The 16,068-nt window shown below is 51.9% G+C and overlaps 1 protein-coding gene across 4 annotated transcripts in view; it reads left to right on the top strand.

Moving 5' to 3' along the window:
- The window catches only part of Nck2 (NCK adaptor protein 2), a 118,622-nt gene that overhangs the window by 92,837 nt on the left and 9,717 nt on the right, over nucleotides 1-16,068 (top strand). For all 4 annotated transcript variants that reach the window (XM_033761737.1, XM_010644975.3, XM_033761738.1 and 1 more), the window contains one exon: nucleotides 9,622-10,334. In XM_033761737.1, the coding sequence (XP_033617628.1) occupies nucleotides 9,622-10,334 (713 nt within the window). The remainder of the gene's footprint in view (nucleotides 1-9,621; nucleotides 10,335-16,068) is intronic.

Genomic DNA, 16,068 nt, shown 5'->3' on the forward strand with positions numbered 1-16,068 from the left:
AAAAAAAAAAAAATCAGAAAAGATTGGGTTCCGATCCTTGCACCGGCTTGGAATGAGATTTACTGAATTGTGTGCAGTTTATATACTTTCCGGCTCCTGAGCAGCTGTGACGCTCAGCTCAAGGTCCTCAAGTGTTTGTTTCTATAAATCATGCAAAAGGAGAAGCGGGAAAATGGTGCATTTGCCCTCAGAGTCCTTCATTCTTCTGTGTAGAATATTCTTTGGGAGCCGGAGGACTCCTGTCAGTCATCGGGCTCGTCACAGAAACACGCTTCTAAACTGAATCGTCCTGGGCAGCCACTTCACCATCAAGCAGTCCAAGCCAAACTTCGACTTAAAACCCTTCTCCTTAAAAAGTTTCTACTCACATAAGAAATCCAGCCAGATACAGTTCCGCACACCTTTGATCCCAGCACTCGGAGAGGCTGGGCAGGAAGATTGCAAGTTCAAGCCCAGCCTGGGAAATTTAGTAACAGTGAGACACTGTCTCGGAATAAAATATAAAAAGAACTGGGGATGCAGCTCAGCGTGAAGGCCCTGAATTTCACCCCTACTACTGAAAAAAATAGAACCACAAAAAACCCATGATTTCTGAGTCTTATTTTAAAAGCTCGGCTTCTCCAATACATTGTTCACCAATGATCTCGCTACATGAGCCAGGGCCTCTGGGTTCTCAGCCTGATCTATACCACCTTACATTCACTTTGGCTGCATTATGATTATCTGCCATTGTGTGAGCAGGAATTAAACAGAGCACACCATAACTTAGAATGGAAGCAGCTGTCATGTGCGTTGCCCAAACACTATGGAAACTCAGGGTGGCCGCACACCAGCCCCGCCCCCCGGAATAAATCCAATTTGTTTCTGTATGTTGTACACTCCCAAGCATTCAGAACCCAAATGTAAAACAATTCACAGCAGATTAGTGGGAGGATAATTAGAAAATAGAAACGGACTGTTTTGAAAAGATTACCAGCAGGGCAGAAGCCAAAAGAGCCCAGGAAAAGTGGGGGACTGGTCCGCACCTTAGAAGACCATGGTGAAGTGGTGTGGAGCTCATCGTGGATGCAGATACTCAAGCAGCTGTGTCTGCTGGGCTCCATGCTGAATGCCATGGTCATGTCCCCAGAAAGGACAGACATCGAGTCTGGCACTGAGGGCCCCGGTGTCTGTAGTTCACACCATAGTCTCCACTGACCATGCACAGATGGGAAGTCACTGGGAAACAAATGTGCCTGTATCTGTGTCTGTGCTGAGTGTGTGTGGGCTGTGTTCTGTCACTGTTCCCAAAGTGTGTACATGGTGCCGACACTGGGTTGGGTGCTACACGTCATCGAAGATGGTATCAGTCCATGGAGGACACCCACAGCTTCTCTGTGGCTAAAACACCAAGTTACAGAAGGAGCTTGAGCAGCCCTGGGTTTTGAAGCCTATCTAGGACCCCAGTAGGTGATGGACTGTACTTCTCAGGACCCACAATTTGAGTTCAGCTTCTTATCTCACTCTGCTTCAGCTTCCTGATGGACGCCCCTTCCTCACTCCAGGAACTCAGTATAGGAACAGAGGACCAAAAACCACAAATGCTTGGGAATAAGCAGGAAGTCTTCTTAAGTGTTCTGACTGTGTTTCTATGGTGCCCACCCTCCTTAGGTCCTGGACATGTGTCTGAAAGGTTCCTTGCTCTCCCAGTGTGGGTGTTTGCTCCTAGAAGCAGGCGAGGTGTGGAGGGCCCTTGTGGGGACTTGGTGCTGGCTGCAGGGCCAATTCTCCTACCATCTCTGCCCCACAGCCACCATTGCAGAGGCAGGTGGCCAGGGCCCCCATGGGCCTGGGCAGGGGTCTGGTGGGGGCCGCAGCCCAGCCTGCAGGTGGGCAGGGGTGTTCTCAGTGTCACCTTGTGTCCAGCATCCCTCCTGTGCTTCTGCACTCCCAGATTCTGCACACCACTAGCGAGGCATCTGTAGGTCTCACCTGAGGGGGCCCCAGGGCCACTCCTGGTCCATTCAGAGCCAAAACTACCTGTTTTTCTTCCAGGAGGCAAGCGACACTGTGGGGGCTGTTGGTGAGGACTCCTCAGTTGGGGTTTTTTAGGGACACAGTGACTGATTGGCTGATTTATAAGGTGTACAACTGTTTGTGAGGGGAGCATAAAGTAAGGATGGACCTGTAGTTGTCTTGTTCTCCTTCACATTGAATGAACCTCTAATTTGCAGGAGGGTGGCATGTTCGAGACCAGCTGGGACAACCTACTGAAACCCCATTTCAAAGTAAAATAGGAAGAGTAGGGATGGAGCTCAGGAGCAGAGCACTTGCCAAGCATGCATAATACCCAGGGCTGAAGCCCAGCAATAATATGGGGTGATTTGTTCCTTTCAAACCCAGTAGCACACCCAGCAGGGTGTATGGCTGTCCACTGTGCCTGGGTTGAACCTTGTGATTAAAAAAAAATGCACTAGGTATAAAAACTGGCATTTTGATGCCCAGTGGGACCACTGGACCCCCTGGTGGATCTTATATGGTGGCCTCAACCCCAATATACAAAGCTCACTGTTTCCTTTCTGCTGCCTGGTGAATCCTGGAAGGGCCCGGAGGTCACAGGCCCAGGGCTTCGGCACTATCAGACAGCCACTTGGCCAGGCTGGTGCTGTTTCACAGGAATTCCAGGAGGAAAACCCTTGAACCCTCAGCAGGCACTGTCTCCACAGGCCACAGTGCTCAGAGCCCAGGCACTTTTGCGATCCCCTCTGAGCAGGACAAATGGGAAGCACCCAGGAGCTCAGAGGATGGGGCGCCTCCATCTGCCTGGCCCAGAGCCAAAGGTGAACTGCTGAGCCCTTCCGCCACCCTCCTCGGAAAGGAGGCTTCCAAGGCGGGCCAAGCATTTCTCTCTATGTCTCCCCTGTCCCTGTCCCGGCCTCTCACACTGGGAGTATTTTGGGAAAAGGCAGGTTCCTTGTCACCCAGTCTGCTCAGTCTGCAGCCCAGCAATTGCGGATCCAACACCAGCTGCATATACAGCGGTGCCCTTCTTTGTACTGGTGCTTTGCTTTCCCCAGCTGGCAGGCTCTCGTCACAGCTCCACAAGTGTCACCTATGTCCTGCATCCCCATAAAGACAGCTGGATAAGAGAGGGCCATAGGATTCCTGGGGTCTAGGGTCCAGAGCGAGGCAGGCTGAAAGCTGGGATGAAACCCTGTCTGAGAAAGCTGCCCTCGCCAGCCACGTGGCGCTCACCACTGCTCGTCTGGCTCTTCTGTCTCGTGTTAGCTGCCACGGCACTGTGAGCATGCATGGAGGTGCATGCGCTGAGCCATCGCTGGGGGATCGACACTTCCTGTCCAGGCAGCATCTCATACCTCTTTTGCATATTCAGAACTGCTTGAGCTCCTATACCGGGTATATGTGTCAAGACGTACTAAATATATATCTTTCATTAAAAATTATAATGAAAAGGGTTTTTTTAATTATTTCCACTGGCATCTGTGTTACCATTTGACTTTGATATTGGTGAGAATATTCTCTGCTTCTTGTTTGTAGGCTGGATATATGTTTGTGTTCCTTGTCTTTCACAGGGAATGGGCTTTCTTATTAGCAGGGATGGGAATTCAGATTCAGAGACCCGCACAGGGACCGGGGACCCACATGACGTTGGGTTCCTGTGGGCCTGACGGCCCCACCCCTGAGCCTGGGGCTCTCCTGGTGCATCTGCCTCTAGAGGATGGACCTAAGCAGGGATGTGACGCATGGTGCAGCACCCAGCCAGCCTGGGTGCTAAGTCCTGTCCTCGTCACAGTGCCTGCCCTCCCTCCCATCCAGTGGCTCCGTCTCCTTGGACTGGGGAGCTCGTGTGGCCCTCCGGGAAATGCTTCACAATGGGGTGCACATACTAGACGTGATAGAAGTCTTCAGATGAACTCTAGCCTGGCACTGGCAATTGGCACGTTTTAAGGAGGTAAAGGGAAGGAGAGAGGATGGGTGAAGGACAGTTTTATTTTTTCAGGCTCTTCATTGATATGATAGAAAGTCAGCTCACATGTAGCTAAAGAAAAATGAAAGGAAGTTGAAAGCTGGGTCATGTCACTGAGAGAACATTAGTTCCACAGCTCCACTCCTGCTGTGGGGCAACTGCCTGCCTGCCTGCCTGTCCGTCCCAGCCTCCTCCTGCCCACCTCCACCCCTTCATTCCTCAGGACTCTGCAGGTGCAGGTGGCATCTCCCGGCTCCGGCTCCAAGGGACAGTGTTTCCTGTGCCTGCAGCCTGGTCTCGGGGCTTGCTCAGCCCGTGCAGATGGGAGCCTCCCGGGTCCCTGAAACCAGCAGGCATGGGGGAGTTTTGGAGGGACCTCGAAGAAAGGAGATGGGATAAAGGGCACTGGCTAGGTTGGGACATTAGACCGTGGTAATTTTCCGAGGTCACCTGTTCCCAAATCCTTAGGGTTAGTAAATTTAAGTTTTATCTGTTTACCTGTTCTAGTGTTTTCATGATAAGTCTTTGTGTGTGGACCCTCTCTGAATCAGTAGAAGATGATCCTACCTGAAAAGCTAGATGCAAACTCAGTCAACCTAGAGTGTCCTGGAAAGGCACCAGAGGCTGAGTTCATCCCCTGTGTGAAAATAAGCTGGGTCACTTTGAACTTCGGCACATTCCCTCACATCCCTGGCATTGATAACAAAGGCTTTCATTGTCTTTTAGTGGACTTTAATACTAGAGCCCCATAATCACTATTTGTAACTTAGCATAAAAGCATTTTAAGTTCAAAGAAGTTTTCTGGATAAATCTGCCTTATGTTATGGATTTGATCAGTAACAAAAAATTTTAATTATTTTGCCTAGAGTTCCTAAAATTTAAGCTTACTGGGTAAACGAATCCACCAGAATACATTTGGGAACGATCAAATTTGACGTTTTGTCTTCAATCTCCAGAACTCCAGCTGGAAGATGACAGCCGGAGCACATTTTAAAGGCATCTGTTATAACATCCCTTCATCTTGAGAGGAGTACATAAAAATTTTTGACTTTAAAATTACTAACATTAATAATGTATGACATAATCAAGCTTTTATTAGAACTCAACCTTTAATCTCTGTAATCTTATTCAGGAAAGTTAAAATGTGCTTATTATCATCATCAATAAAAATGTAACTCTGGATCAGGGATCTAATAGCCTGATGCCAAAAAATCATCACAAAAGTACAAGTGTGGTTTACCTCTAAATCCAACTCAGCCATTTGCCACTTAGAACAGCGCCATCTGTCTGCTCACAAAACAAGAACTCTCTACCCTGCAGTACACACTTTTTTATTTTGTTATTATTATTAAACGCCTACTTTGTGGTTGGCCTTTCCTGTGATAGCAGCAAGCTGAGTCCTTCACAGACCTTGGTCACCTCCCATGGATGGCTCTTGGCTCCGAAGAGCTGGGTCCATGCTGTCAGCCTTACCTGGGACGGCCAGGTGGGTGCCCTTCAGAGACCAGCACTGTCTCACCCCAGGCGCCTGAGCAGAGCACATAGCATTGCCACTGCAAGGGGTACTGGGGAGGAAGCCTGGGGGACATCAGATCTGTCTCCCCACCCCCAGTTCCCTGGGCAGTACACACAGGGACCCCAGGGCTGCAGCCTGAGAATCCCTGGCCAGGCCACTGTGGGCTGACCTCAATGGCCTCCCCAGTTCCCATGCTGGAACCCAGTCTCCATTCAAGGGAGAATGGAGAATGGATCCTTTGGGGATGGCAGTGATGTGCCCTTTAACAGAGGACCTCAGAGACCTTTTCCTACCCACCATGGGGGCGCAGCCAGCAGCCATCTGGTGTGAGCCAGGATCTGGGACTTCGGGCCTCCAGGCTGGGAAAGAAATTGCTGATGTTCATAAACCACCCACTCCTTGGAGTTTGTTGCAACATCCAGGACAGATTAGACACAGGGACCCTTGAAGTTCCTCCTTGGTCTTAAATACTGGGACTCTTTTGGTGCTTGGGATGAACCTGTGACCCCCCACCCCAAGTGCTAGGTCAGTGCCCACTTCCAAGCCCCAGCCCAGCACATCTCTTTATGAAGGTAAATGTGAGAAGTCTTTGCTGTCTCTGAGCCCCATCTCCAGCAAAGGCCTTAGAATCCCCACCCCAGAGACATCTCATACCTTCTGTGTTCAGATGGCCCTAAGAGCATGAAGGAAGGGGAGCAGGGGGCCCCTTTGCCGAGCAATTCTGTCCCTTGCCTGCAGGATCACCCCAGTCCTAGACCTCAGCCACAACCACCTGCACAGCAGATCCATGCTGCAGAATCAGGGCATGTTTCTGTGGCTTGGGAGGGCAAGGGATGGGGACAGGCTCCACACCCTGCTCAGACTGTGGGCATCTTCTGTGAAAGACAAGCTGTGCTGCACAGCATTGCTCTCTGCTGTGTGTCTCGGCTGCTGTGGGTCACACAGGCTCCCTTGGGCACCCTGCTGGGTGAGCCCTGTTTCCTCACCTGCAGCAACAGGGATGCTACTGACCTCCTCCCAGGGCTGCTGTGTGGACTCAGATGACACAGAAGGCAGGAATTCGGAGTCCCTCACTATCTCCAGCCTTGAGCTTCACTGTAGCAGCAGCTCCAGGTGGTGTTGCTGCAGTGGAGAGCGTCTCTCCCAGGTGTTGGAAGCCCAGAAGGCAGACTGTCCTTGTGGCCATCTGGACCCCCATGGTGGACCCCTGGGATTAAAGCCAAGGGTCTTTGAAGAAGACTTTGGTCCTCTTGGTAAAATAGAATTCAGAGCAAAATGAAATACAAAGCCCCACCTGGTTCCTATGCACAGTAACAATTGTCCCCAGAGCATTTTCCGTTCTGCCTATGCCTCCTCTGAATGTGGTCCTGGGGCTGGAGCTGTCTCCCTGAGGTTCAAGTGTTGAAGCCCTCACCCCAGCATTGCAGAATGCCTTTCAAAGGAGGAGGAGTTTAAAGGAGATCACTGAGGTGGGCCCCACCCAGCATAACTGGTGTTTTGTAAGAACTGAGGCTGTTGCTGGGATGCCCTGCCTGCCTGGCATGGACCAGGCCCTGTGTTCATTGCCCAGCACTGCAGAGGCAGAGGGAATCAGGACACAGACCCCCATGGGCCAATCTCAGGAGGACACGGGGGAGACACAAGGTGGGCTATGGAGTGGGGTGGAGGGCTCAGAAGGAAGCAGGCAGGACTCAGGCCTGGCCTTGGACCTCCCCATGTATCCAGGAGAAGCAGCTGTCTGTGGCTGCCAGGCTATGGTGTTACCTGACCGTTTAGGGACAGAGACTGACAGTCACAGCTGATGTAGCTCTATGCGGGGCTGGGCTTGCTGTTTATGTCACAGTAGAGTTAAGTAGGGTGGTTTTGCACCAAGGTTCGGTGTGCAGAGGGCCGATGTTCCTGGGGAGGAGGCTGTCTGGGCCTATCCCCCTCTCACTCTCGGCAAAGTCTCTCCGGGTGTCCGGTGTCATAGGAACCCTGTGGCTCCATGAGTGAGTGAGCTCACATTAGTTTTGGGAAAAGGTCAGTAACGTAGTATAGTCACAGATCAGTCCCTTCCAGGGTGCTGGTGGCACCCTGTGGTGGCCCCAGGCCCCACATGCACTCAGTTGCTATTGCCAGGCCTGGGGCTTTATGCCCAGCTGAGTACTGAGCCTTCCAGGACTCTTTCAGGTGCTTTAGTTGCCCATACATTCAACAGGATCCACCAAATAACACTTCCAGGTGTTCTCTCTTGACATCTTTGTCTCCCTAAAAGTCGTGCTCCCTGGTCCAGGCCATGTGGGCATAGCAGTGATGTCAAGAGGGTTTTTTCACCTGCGTGGTGACTTCAGGCTCCCCTGCCTTCGAGCAGGAGTTTTAGAGTCCCTTCTCTGACCTTGGCATGGTGGCATGTGTCTGTGATCCCAGTGGTCTGGGAGGCTGAAGCAGGAAAACTGGCTCGCAGCTTCAAGCCCAGCTTGGGTAATACAGGCAACTTATTGAAACCATGTCTCAGCATTTCAAGGGATGGGATGGAGAGCTGGGGGCATAGCTCAGTGCAGTCTATGACGTGGCCTTGGAAGCTGCTGCTTGATGAATTGGTGTGTGGGTGCTGCCAGCTCAGGCTGCAGCTAGGCATGTGTCCCAGGCTGCAGACCTCGAACCCAGCTGTGGCACTGGGTCAGCTCTTCCCAGGCGAGGATGACCACCTTGCAGCTTCAGTCCTTCCCAGCCCTGCCCAGAAGCAAGGCCGTGGAAGCCACATTGGCTGTGAAGACCAACCATTTTCCCTCCAGTTTGAGACTAGAAGGAGAGAGTGAGGTAAGGTGCCCCAGAAGTCTTTGGTGTCCTTTTGGAGGGAGAAGGACACCTGTGTATCCTCCCTGTGGACTGGGCAAAGGCTGTGCTGGCAGGCGAGTGGCCACCTCCGGGGAGGGTTGCAGGCCAAGACCCGGATGTCCTGGTTCTCCCCTCAGGGATGCTCTATGCGTCTGCCTCTGAGTGCTGGGGGTCAGAACTGGATTAAAGCATGTGTAGGGCTTTTCACCACCCCAACCTCTAGCACATCCAGCCCAAAAGGGACACAGTAGATCTGGGGTTGGAATCACCATCTAAGCAATGATGCCTTCAATTTGCCATGGCAGCTCGTGTTTTCTAACTCACACATCAAGTCTGTTATGGGAGGGTTGGCTGCTTTTTGAGAACAAAGTGCAGAAGGGAAGGTCTGGGCTTCCATGCTAGAGGCCTGGGCCTAGGGTGGGGTGGAGGGCACGGCCCTGCTGCTGCTCTGGAGAGCTGACTGCTCAGGGTGCAGGACTGTGACTTCCGCAGGCCCACCGTCTGCCCAGAGCAAGGCCACAGAGCATGTTAATGCCTTTCTCTGAGAGGTGATTTGAACCCATGGTGAATGTTTACATTTTAAAAAATGTATCACAGTAATACCATGAATCCCCCTCAGAACACTCCCCGCACATTGAACTCACTGATCCCATCATCCTTGCCGTTTCCTGAAGCAGCCCTGGAGTCCTCTTTCCTGAGAGCCCCTAGTTGCACTGTCAGCTGGCTGCCTTGATGTCCTGAATCATTTAAAAACAAAACAAAACAAAACAAAACAAAACAAAAACCCTCCAAAGTTGTTCTGACTTTGGGAAGAGTCAGAAGTCACACAGCGCCAGACCTGGTGAGTAAGGTAGATGAGGACACAGCTTCGTGTTCTTCAGAGCCTTCCTTCCTGTTGGCTGGGGCTTGGCAGCAGCATTCACTGAGTTTTTTATCACACCTCACAAAGACATGGAGGGGACTGTAAAGCTGCTTCAGAGAGTGGCAGGAGCAGTGGGATGAGCGCGTTCATGGCAGTATGTCATGTACTGTAATACGTTCTTTAAGACTTGAACTTTCCTCATTGTATCTCTGACTTTCTTATCTGAGGGACCCCGGGACATCGCTAGCTAACACTGGTGATCCTTCCCTAACTCTGCACAGTTCTGGTCACTTTTGGGTCCCAGGTGATCTGCGTATGGGTGGCCGAGAGCTCAGCTTAGCCTCACCCGGAGTAACTTCTCTCCGTCCCAGGCAGTCTCTGCATGGTGCTTTGACCCAGCCTGCGTGTCCCCCAAGCCCAGGTCCCACACACACTGAGCCCGCTGTCTCCCCACAGGCCTCGGCAGGACTCGAAGGAAGCCCAGTGCACGGGACACGTCCCCGACACCCAGCACGGATGCCGAGTTCCCAGCCAATGGTGCGGCCGACCGTATCTACGACCTCAGCATCCCAGCCTTCGTCAAGTTCGCCTATGTGGCCGAGCGTGAGGACGAGCTGTCCCTGGTGAAGGGCTCTCGTGTCACCGTCATGGAGAAGTGCAGTGACGGCTGGTGGCGGGGCAGCTTCAACGGGCAGGTGGGCTGGTTCCCATCCAATTATGTCCTGGAGGAAGTGGACACGGCAGCCGCAGAAGCCCCCGGGATGCCCGGGCCGCGCAGGGCCCCTGGCTTGAGCCTTACTCGGGGCACGCTGCACGTGGTGCAGACCCTGTACCCCTTCAGCTCGGCCACCGAGGAGGAGCTGAACTTTGACAAGGGCGAGACCATGGAAGTCATTGAGAAGCCCGAGAACGACCCCGAGTGGTGGAAGTGCAAAAATGCGCGGGGCCAGGTGGGCCTGGTCCCCAAGAACTACGTGATGGTGCTGAGCGACGGGCCAGCCCCGCACCCTGCGCCCACCTCACACCCCGGCTTCTCGGGGCCCTCGGCCAGCGGGCACTTTGCGGGCCGTGAGTGGTACTACGGCAGCGTGACACGCCACCAGGCCGAGTGCGCACTCAACGAGCGGGGCGTGGAAGGTGACTTCCTCGTCAGGGACAGCGAGTCTTCGGTAAGTGCAGGAGGCCACACAGTGGTCCCCATCACCTGTGAGTTGGTTACCCTGTCAGCAAACGGTTGAGGAGCAACTTCCCTTGATAACTGTGCCTGTCTCGGGGTCACTTTATCACAGTGTGTTGTTAAGAGTCGTCAGCTACTGTTACTCCCTTCCTGTGCCCGAAGCACGGGTCAGACTCTATCCCCCTTCCCTTGCATGGGAAGGAACGTGGTGCTTGCTGGGCTTCCCTACCTGCTGCAGTTTGGAGGCCCCTGGGGATCTTGGCACTTCTGTGTCCATTGCAGGGTGGTTCGTGGGTGGCACCCCGTGGCCAGATGGTGTGAATGTTCTGGAGGTAGCGAAGGGCATCTGGAGCTGGTATTAAGCTGACTCAGTATGACTTGGAGAAGGTTTGTGATTCAGGGTGAGTCTGTGCAGGGGCGTCTTGAGCACCTGTTGCCACCTGCTTTCCCAGGGGTTAGGAGGGTAAATTGAGGCCCCTGTAAAGGTCCTTATGCCCCTGGGCTATTCCAGAGCCCCAGGGATCCTCTTCTCCCTCTGTGGGAGAGGCCCATGCCCCTGACTGCTTGCTGCAGCCCCTGTGTGAAGGCCACAGCCTCCAGTGACTGCGTTGTCTTTCTCTAACCCATCCCATTCCAAAGTCATCATTGCTACAGCAGCACAGCCCAGCTCAGCTCTGAGCCATGGCTAAAGCCCCTTCAGGGAGTCTCGGCCTTTCTGATGCGTCCCATGGAGACACACAGCCATCCCCAAAGCTGCCTTCTCTATAGTGAGATCCCGTACTGGAGTTGTGAATGCAGTGTCCAATGTCATTGTTACTTGAAGCCCTGGTTTCATTTCTCAAAGGCAGAAGGTAGGACAGATGCCTGTGCCTGGCTGGCACTGCCCTCTCCATAAGCCAGCACACTCAGGACTTGTGGCAGGGAGGAGGAGCTCAGTGCTGTCAGGGGGGCGTGGGTCTGTCCTTGGCATTGTCAGGGTGGCAGGTGGACCCTGTCTGCTGTCAGCACTCTGCAGGGCCACTGCGCCCTGAGGTGTCTTGGGCTGGCACTGGGAAGGGCCCACTTCTTAAACTGGAATTCCCAGCCTGCTCATGGAGCCACTAGATGTGGTCATGGCTGGCAGAATGTCACACAGAGCTGTTCTCATGCAAAATCATCCTGGCCCCCAGCACTCTCAGAGCATGTTGAGGGCAGCAGGGAATTGGGAACTGTGGTGTCTCTTCCTGTGACTTAGACACTATAAGAAAGAGCTGCAGAATCAACTGTAGGATCAAGTGTTCTTCTGCCTGGGGATTCTCTGAGTTGGATGCACAATCCTGGTTAACAATGCTGAGTGTGAAGAGATTGACTGTACAGACAGAAAGGCAGGATCCGGTTTCTGTGTGTAAGATGTGGGGGAGGGGGCGGTGCCCCAAGAGAGTGTGAGCAGTTTCACCTCTGCATGGGACCCTGCAGGTGCTCATCACTGTCTGAGCCCAGGGACCAGGTCCATTTGGTTAGGGAGTGGCCTGTGTTGTTGTTCTGGTTCCAACTGAGAATGTGACTAGATTGCGCTGTTCTGTCTTGCATTATTAGATGCACTTTATCTAGATAACAGCAGTGCCAGTTACTTACATTTTGAACCATTTTTATGAATCTTTCTAGGTAGTTTACATTCGGCCTTAACTTAGGAGCCAAGGTAGGACACGGTGGCAGTGTGACTGTGTGCCAAGTTGGAACCAGGACTGGGGCTGTGCCCTGCTGAGACTCAGGCTCCATGCATTGGTACGGACATGGCCAGAGGCTCCTGAGGCCCCACCCTGTTTAGGTGAATCATCCTGCTGGCCTCGGGTGACAGTACCATTTGTGTCTTCAGGGCTTTAGGCATGTGGCTTCCTTCAGTTGTGGCAGAACAGGCCAGGCTAACCAGGCCTGTTCTCAGCTATCACCTGATGGACAGGTGGACACATCCCTCACATAGTCCTTCTCAGCCTTCCACTGCCCCTGCCTTATCTCTTCCTGTCCATTTGGGATCTCTTAGGCAATAGCCTGGCTTTCCCAGCCACCACCAAGCCACTAAGAGCCCTCAGGTTTGTGATCTATCATAATCTGGTGTCACCGTGTGCTGCGAGATGGAGGTTTCTCAGTGGCTCAGCCTCCCCATAGGACTCAGAGGCAGGGTCTTCATGCCATTTCCTTGCTGTCACAGGACCTGGGACTTCCTGTGATAGAGTGGGCCTCAGGCAGCCTGGCTTCTGTGCCAGGACAGCGGTTTGGGACACACACCTTCAGAATGTGTGTCACTTAGAAAGGTCCCACTGACTAAACTATAAGTGAGCTAGACTCTTTTAATATGGCACTTGTGATTGAACCGAAACCTTTACACTGAGCTACATTCCAAGCCCTTTTTTATTTTCTATTTTGAGACAAGCTAGGTCCATATGTTGCCCAGGCTGGTCTCAAACTTGATGAGTTTAGAGAGTAGAGTCCCTCAGCCCCCACACAGAACAGGGAGTAGAGGGCACACCATCTTCTCTGGATGGTATGTTTTGCATTTTTAAAAGCTTGCTATTTTTCTCCCTTGAAGAATAAAAGCATGTCCATCTCTGAGTGATAACAAGTCAGGCCTTTTGAGGGGAGAAGTGTGTATTTCAGGACCAACAAATGAAACCTTTGCCACATCTGGGCTATCCTGTCCAGATGTATCTGTTGGACACCTGTTGGACTTGTTGGGAAGTGGACAGACTGGCTCATCTGTCTGAACTTCCACCCAGCCTCTCTCCTCTCCTGTGCTGTCTCCAGTTGTCATTTCACCTCTTCAGCCAAAGGAGACCTGGTGTCGTTTCTTATCCTCCCTCAGTGCCTCACTGTAGCCCCTTCAATTCTAAGCCAGCCCTATCCAAACCAGGAGTCAGGGTCCTGCCTGCCCTCTGAGCTTACCAGTCCTTACACAGGCATCCACACGCACTCTGGACTCCTTAGAAACCCCAATTTACACTCAGTTTCTGCCAGCCATGCAAGATGCCAGTGCTTCGCTCTCAAGGCACAGCCGTCTCCCTCGTCTTCACAGAGGCGGAGCAGGCAGGAGTCAGAGCAGGACTCAGCTGTCAGAGGGCTGACAGCTCAGGACCCATGACCATGGGGGCTGTTTCCTTCAGGAGACTTGAGCTGTCAGAGTGTTTCCCTCCTATGGAGCATGTCCCACAGTGGCACACTTGTCATAGAACACATTTGCTTTGGATAGAGAAAAACAGCCTTGCTAAGGAAAATTTAAAATATATATTGGCCTTACAAAAGGCCGATATGTGCTTTGTTCCTCTTTTTTATTTTTAATCTGCTCATATTGCCTGGCTAGGATAAACAAAAGAATTAGAAGAGTTACTTGGTAGAATTTTAAAATATAAAATTTCTTATGAAAATCTTCTCTAACCACAGTTTCATTAGTCCACCTCTACAGCCAGAGATTCATGCTGCAGTTCTCACCGGAATACCCTGGGGCCTTGTTCAAACAAGGGCTTGGGGGACCTACCCACCTGCAGCATTCTGGTCTGGGCCCCAGAATTTGCATTGGCAGCACATTCCTTTGGTAGCACTGGGGCTGGTCCCTTGCACTTATTATGCATTTGTAAATTATTTCATGCATTTTATAATACTTATTAAAATACCATTTCTGCACAATACTGCATCCCCAGGAGTTGTAAAACACTCTTAAAGATGAAAATTACTGCTCTGCTCTGAAGTTTAATTTTATGTAGAACTGTTGGCTTCTGTTGCCTCAAATTAATCTCTGGAAGTGTCTTTTCTGTTCATGTTTTTACTTTTTTGAGTTTGATCGTATGCCTGCAGCTGTGTTTCTGTGTGCAGGCTGGAGCTCAGGGAAAGAGCTCCACGGCAACCCAGGTGAGCAGAGCAGCAGCGGGCTCTCTGGGGACCCTTGGCTGCCCAGGTCATGGTCGCACACTGTCTCATTTCTGTGTATCATGCCCAGTACCAAATGGCAGTTTTAGGCCTGCATCTGTGTAATATTTCTAACTTGACATTGGAAGGCTGTATGAGGTCATCTGGTGTGGACTTTCCTGGAGCAGTTCCATGTTCAGAACCTGCTTCTCAGCTGTTCCGGGGCCTTGGCTCGTCCCTTTTCAAAACTCCAATGAGCATCCACCGGCCACTCTGCCGTCTGTGAGGAGGAAGGCCAAGGACAGTTTGTTTGAAACCTGTTCTAACCACCGAGCTAGGGGACACCAATGACATGTCCTTCCCTGGAGGCTGGGATTCGAGGGCCTGCATTACCCCCACCCATGGGACCAGAGGTATCTGTGATGTGCAGGCAGGCAGAACTGGCCTCTTGTGATGCTGAGAGCTTTGAAGAATATTAGAGCTCAGACTAAAGCCACTCCATGCTACAGAAAGGTTGGAGTCAATTTTAACTCTACCATATTCTGTGTAAAGAAAATAAACATGGATTGAGCATCCCTGACCCCCAATCCAAAATGCTCTAAAATCTGGAGCTTTCTCAGCAGCAGCAGGATGTCACAGTGTGAGCTCCACCTCGGCCTGGTGGGACAGTCACAGTCCCAGTGTGCGACACTGACAGCCCGCACCATGTGACCCCGGGCTGGGTGTCTGAAGCATGTATGGCACACAGGACCCAGAACCCGATTGAGCTTTGTGTTTAGATTTGGGGCCCTTTTCCAAGATACCTCATTCCTAGGTGCAAATCTTCCAAAATCTGAGGTTTATTTCCCATGAAGTACACTGGCCTATGGAGCTTGTGCATTTTTACCTCTTTCACAGGGAGTTTGGCAAATGGGGAAAGTAGAATGGGGCATAAGCTGTCCTGAAAATTGCCGACTTCCTGTCCTTGGTGAGGTGCTGGGGTTGGAAGGAGCCGTCCCCGAGCTGCGGTGAGGTTCTGTGTCTCCAGCCCATCGTCACCATTCCCATTGTCCTCATGCCCCATCGCTGATAGCCTGTAGCACAGTGCTGCACCGTGCACCATGTGCAGGCAGTTTCCTTCCTTCCTTCCCCATGTTTCCCCCACGCTGTGGTCCCAGCTTCCAGCAGGCCCTTCCCTTCCCACCCCACCCCCAAGGGTCAGGCACAACCTTCCAGTGTTCAGTACCATGACCTTTGCTCTGGGCCTGGGCCACGCTCTGCCACTGCACGCCCACAAGCAGGTGTCCCTCAGGGGTGACTGCCTCACCTGGCTGTGTTTCTTCGCTGAAAGTGTGTGTCACCTCTGTCTTGTTTGTTCTGCATGGCACCAGGAAGGACTCTCTATATTCGTGAGAAGCTGATTGTGTAGCGTTGTATAGGACCAGCATGTATGGCGTAGCGTGGTTTTGCTCTGCTGCCTTGGGTTACATGTATGGCCTCTAGTATGTCATTGCCACCATGGCCACGGGTGAGAGAAGTGGTCGACATCTACATCCAACTGGAACCAAAGAACGACTTCCCAAACTAATAAAGAAAAAAATCCAAGGAATTTAGCCTAACAGTATTTGGAAATATTTTCATTAAAATCCCTTAGGTCATTAGCTCTAAATATTTATGTGGAACTCGTATAAAATCGCTGGTGCACATTAGAAATGTTTTCCTCTGAAATATTTAAAGGTGCAATAGAAAAGAAAGACGTGGGTCAAATCAGATCCTATCACTTCAGGCTGAGACAGGCTCATGCGGCTGATGTGTGTGATGAGGGGCCCTTCTGGGTCTTGTTTGTGGCCCTGCAGGTGTGTGGGTGGGTG

The sequence above is a fragment of the Fukomys damarensis genome, unplaced genomic scaffold (assembly GCF_012274545.1).
Source record: "Fukomys damarensis isolate Sample0158 unplaced genomic scaffold, DMR_v1.0_HiC HiC_scaffold_9, whole genome shotgun sequence".
Classification (NCBI taxonomy): domain Eukaryota; kingdom Metazoa; phylum Chordata; class Mammalia; order Rodentia; family Bathyergidae; genus Fukomys; species Fukomys damarensis.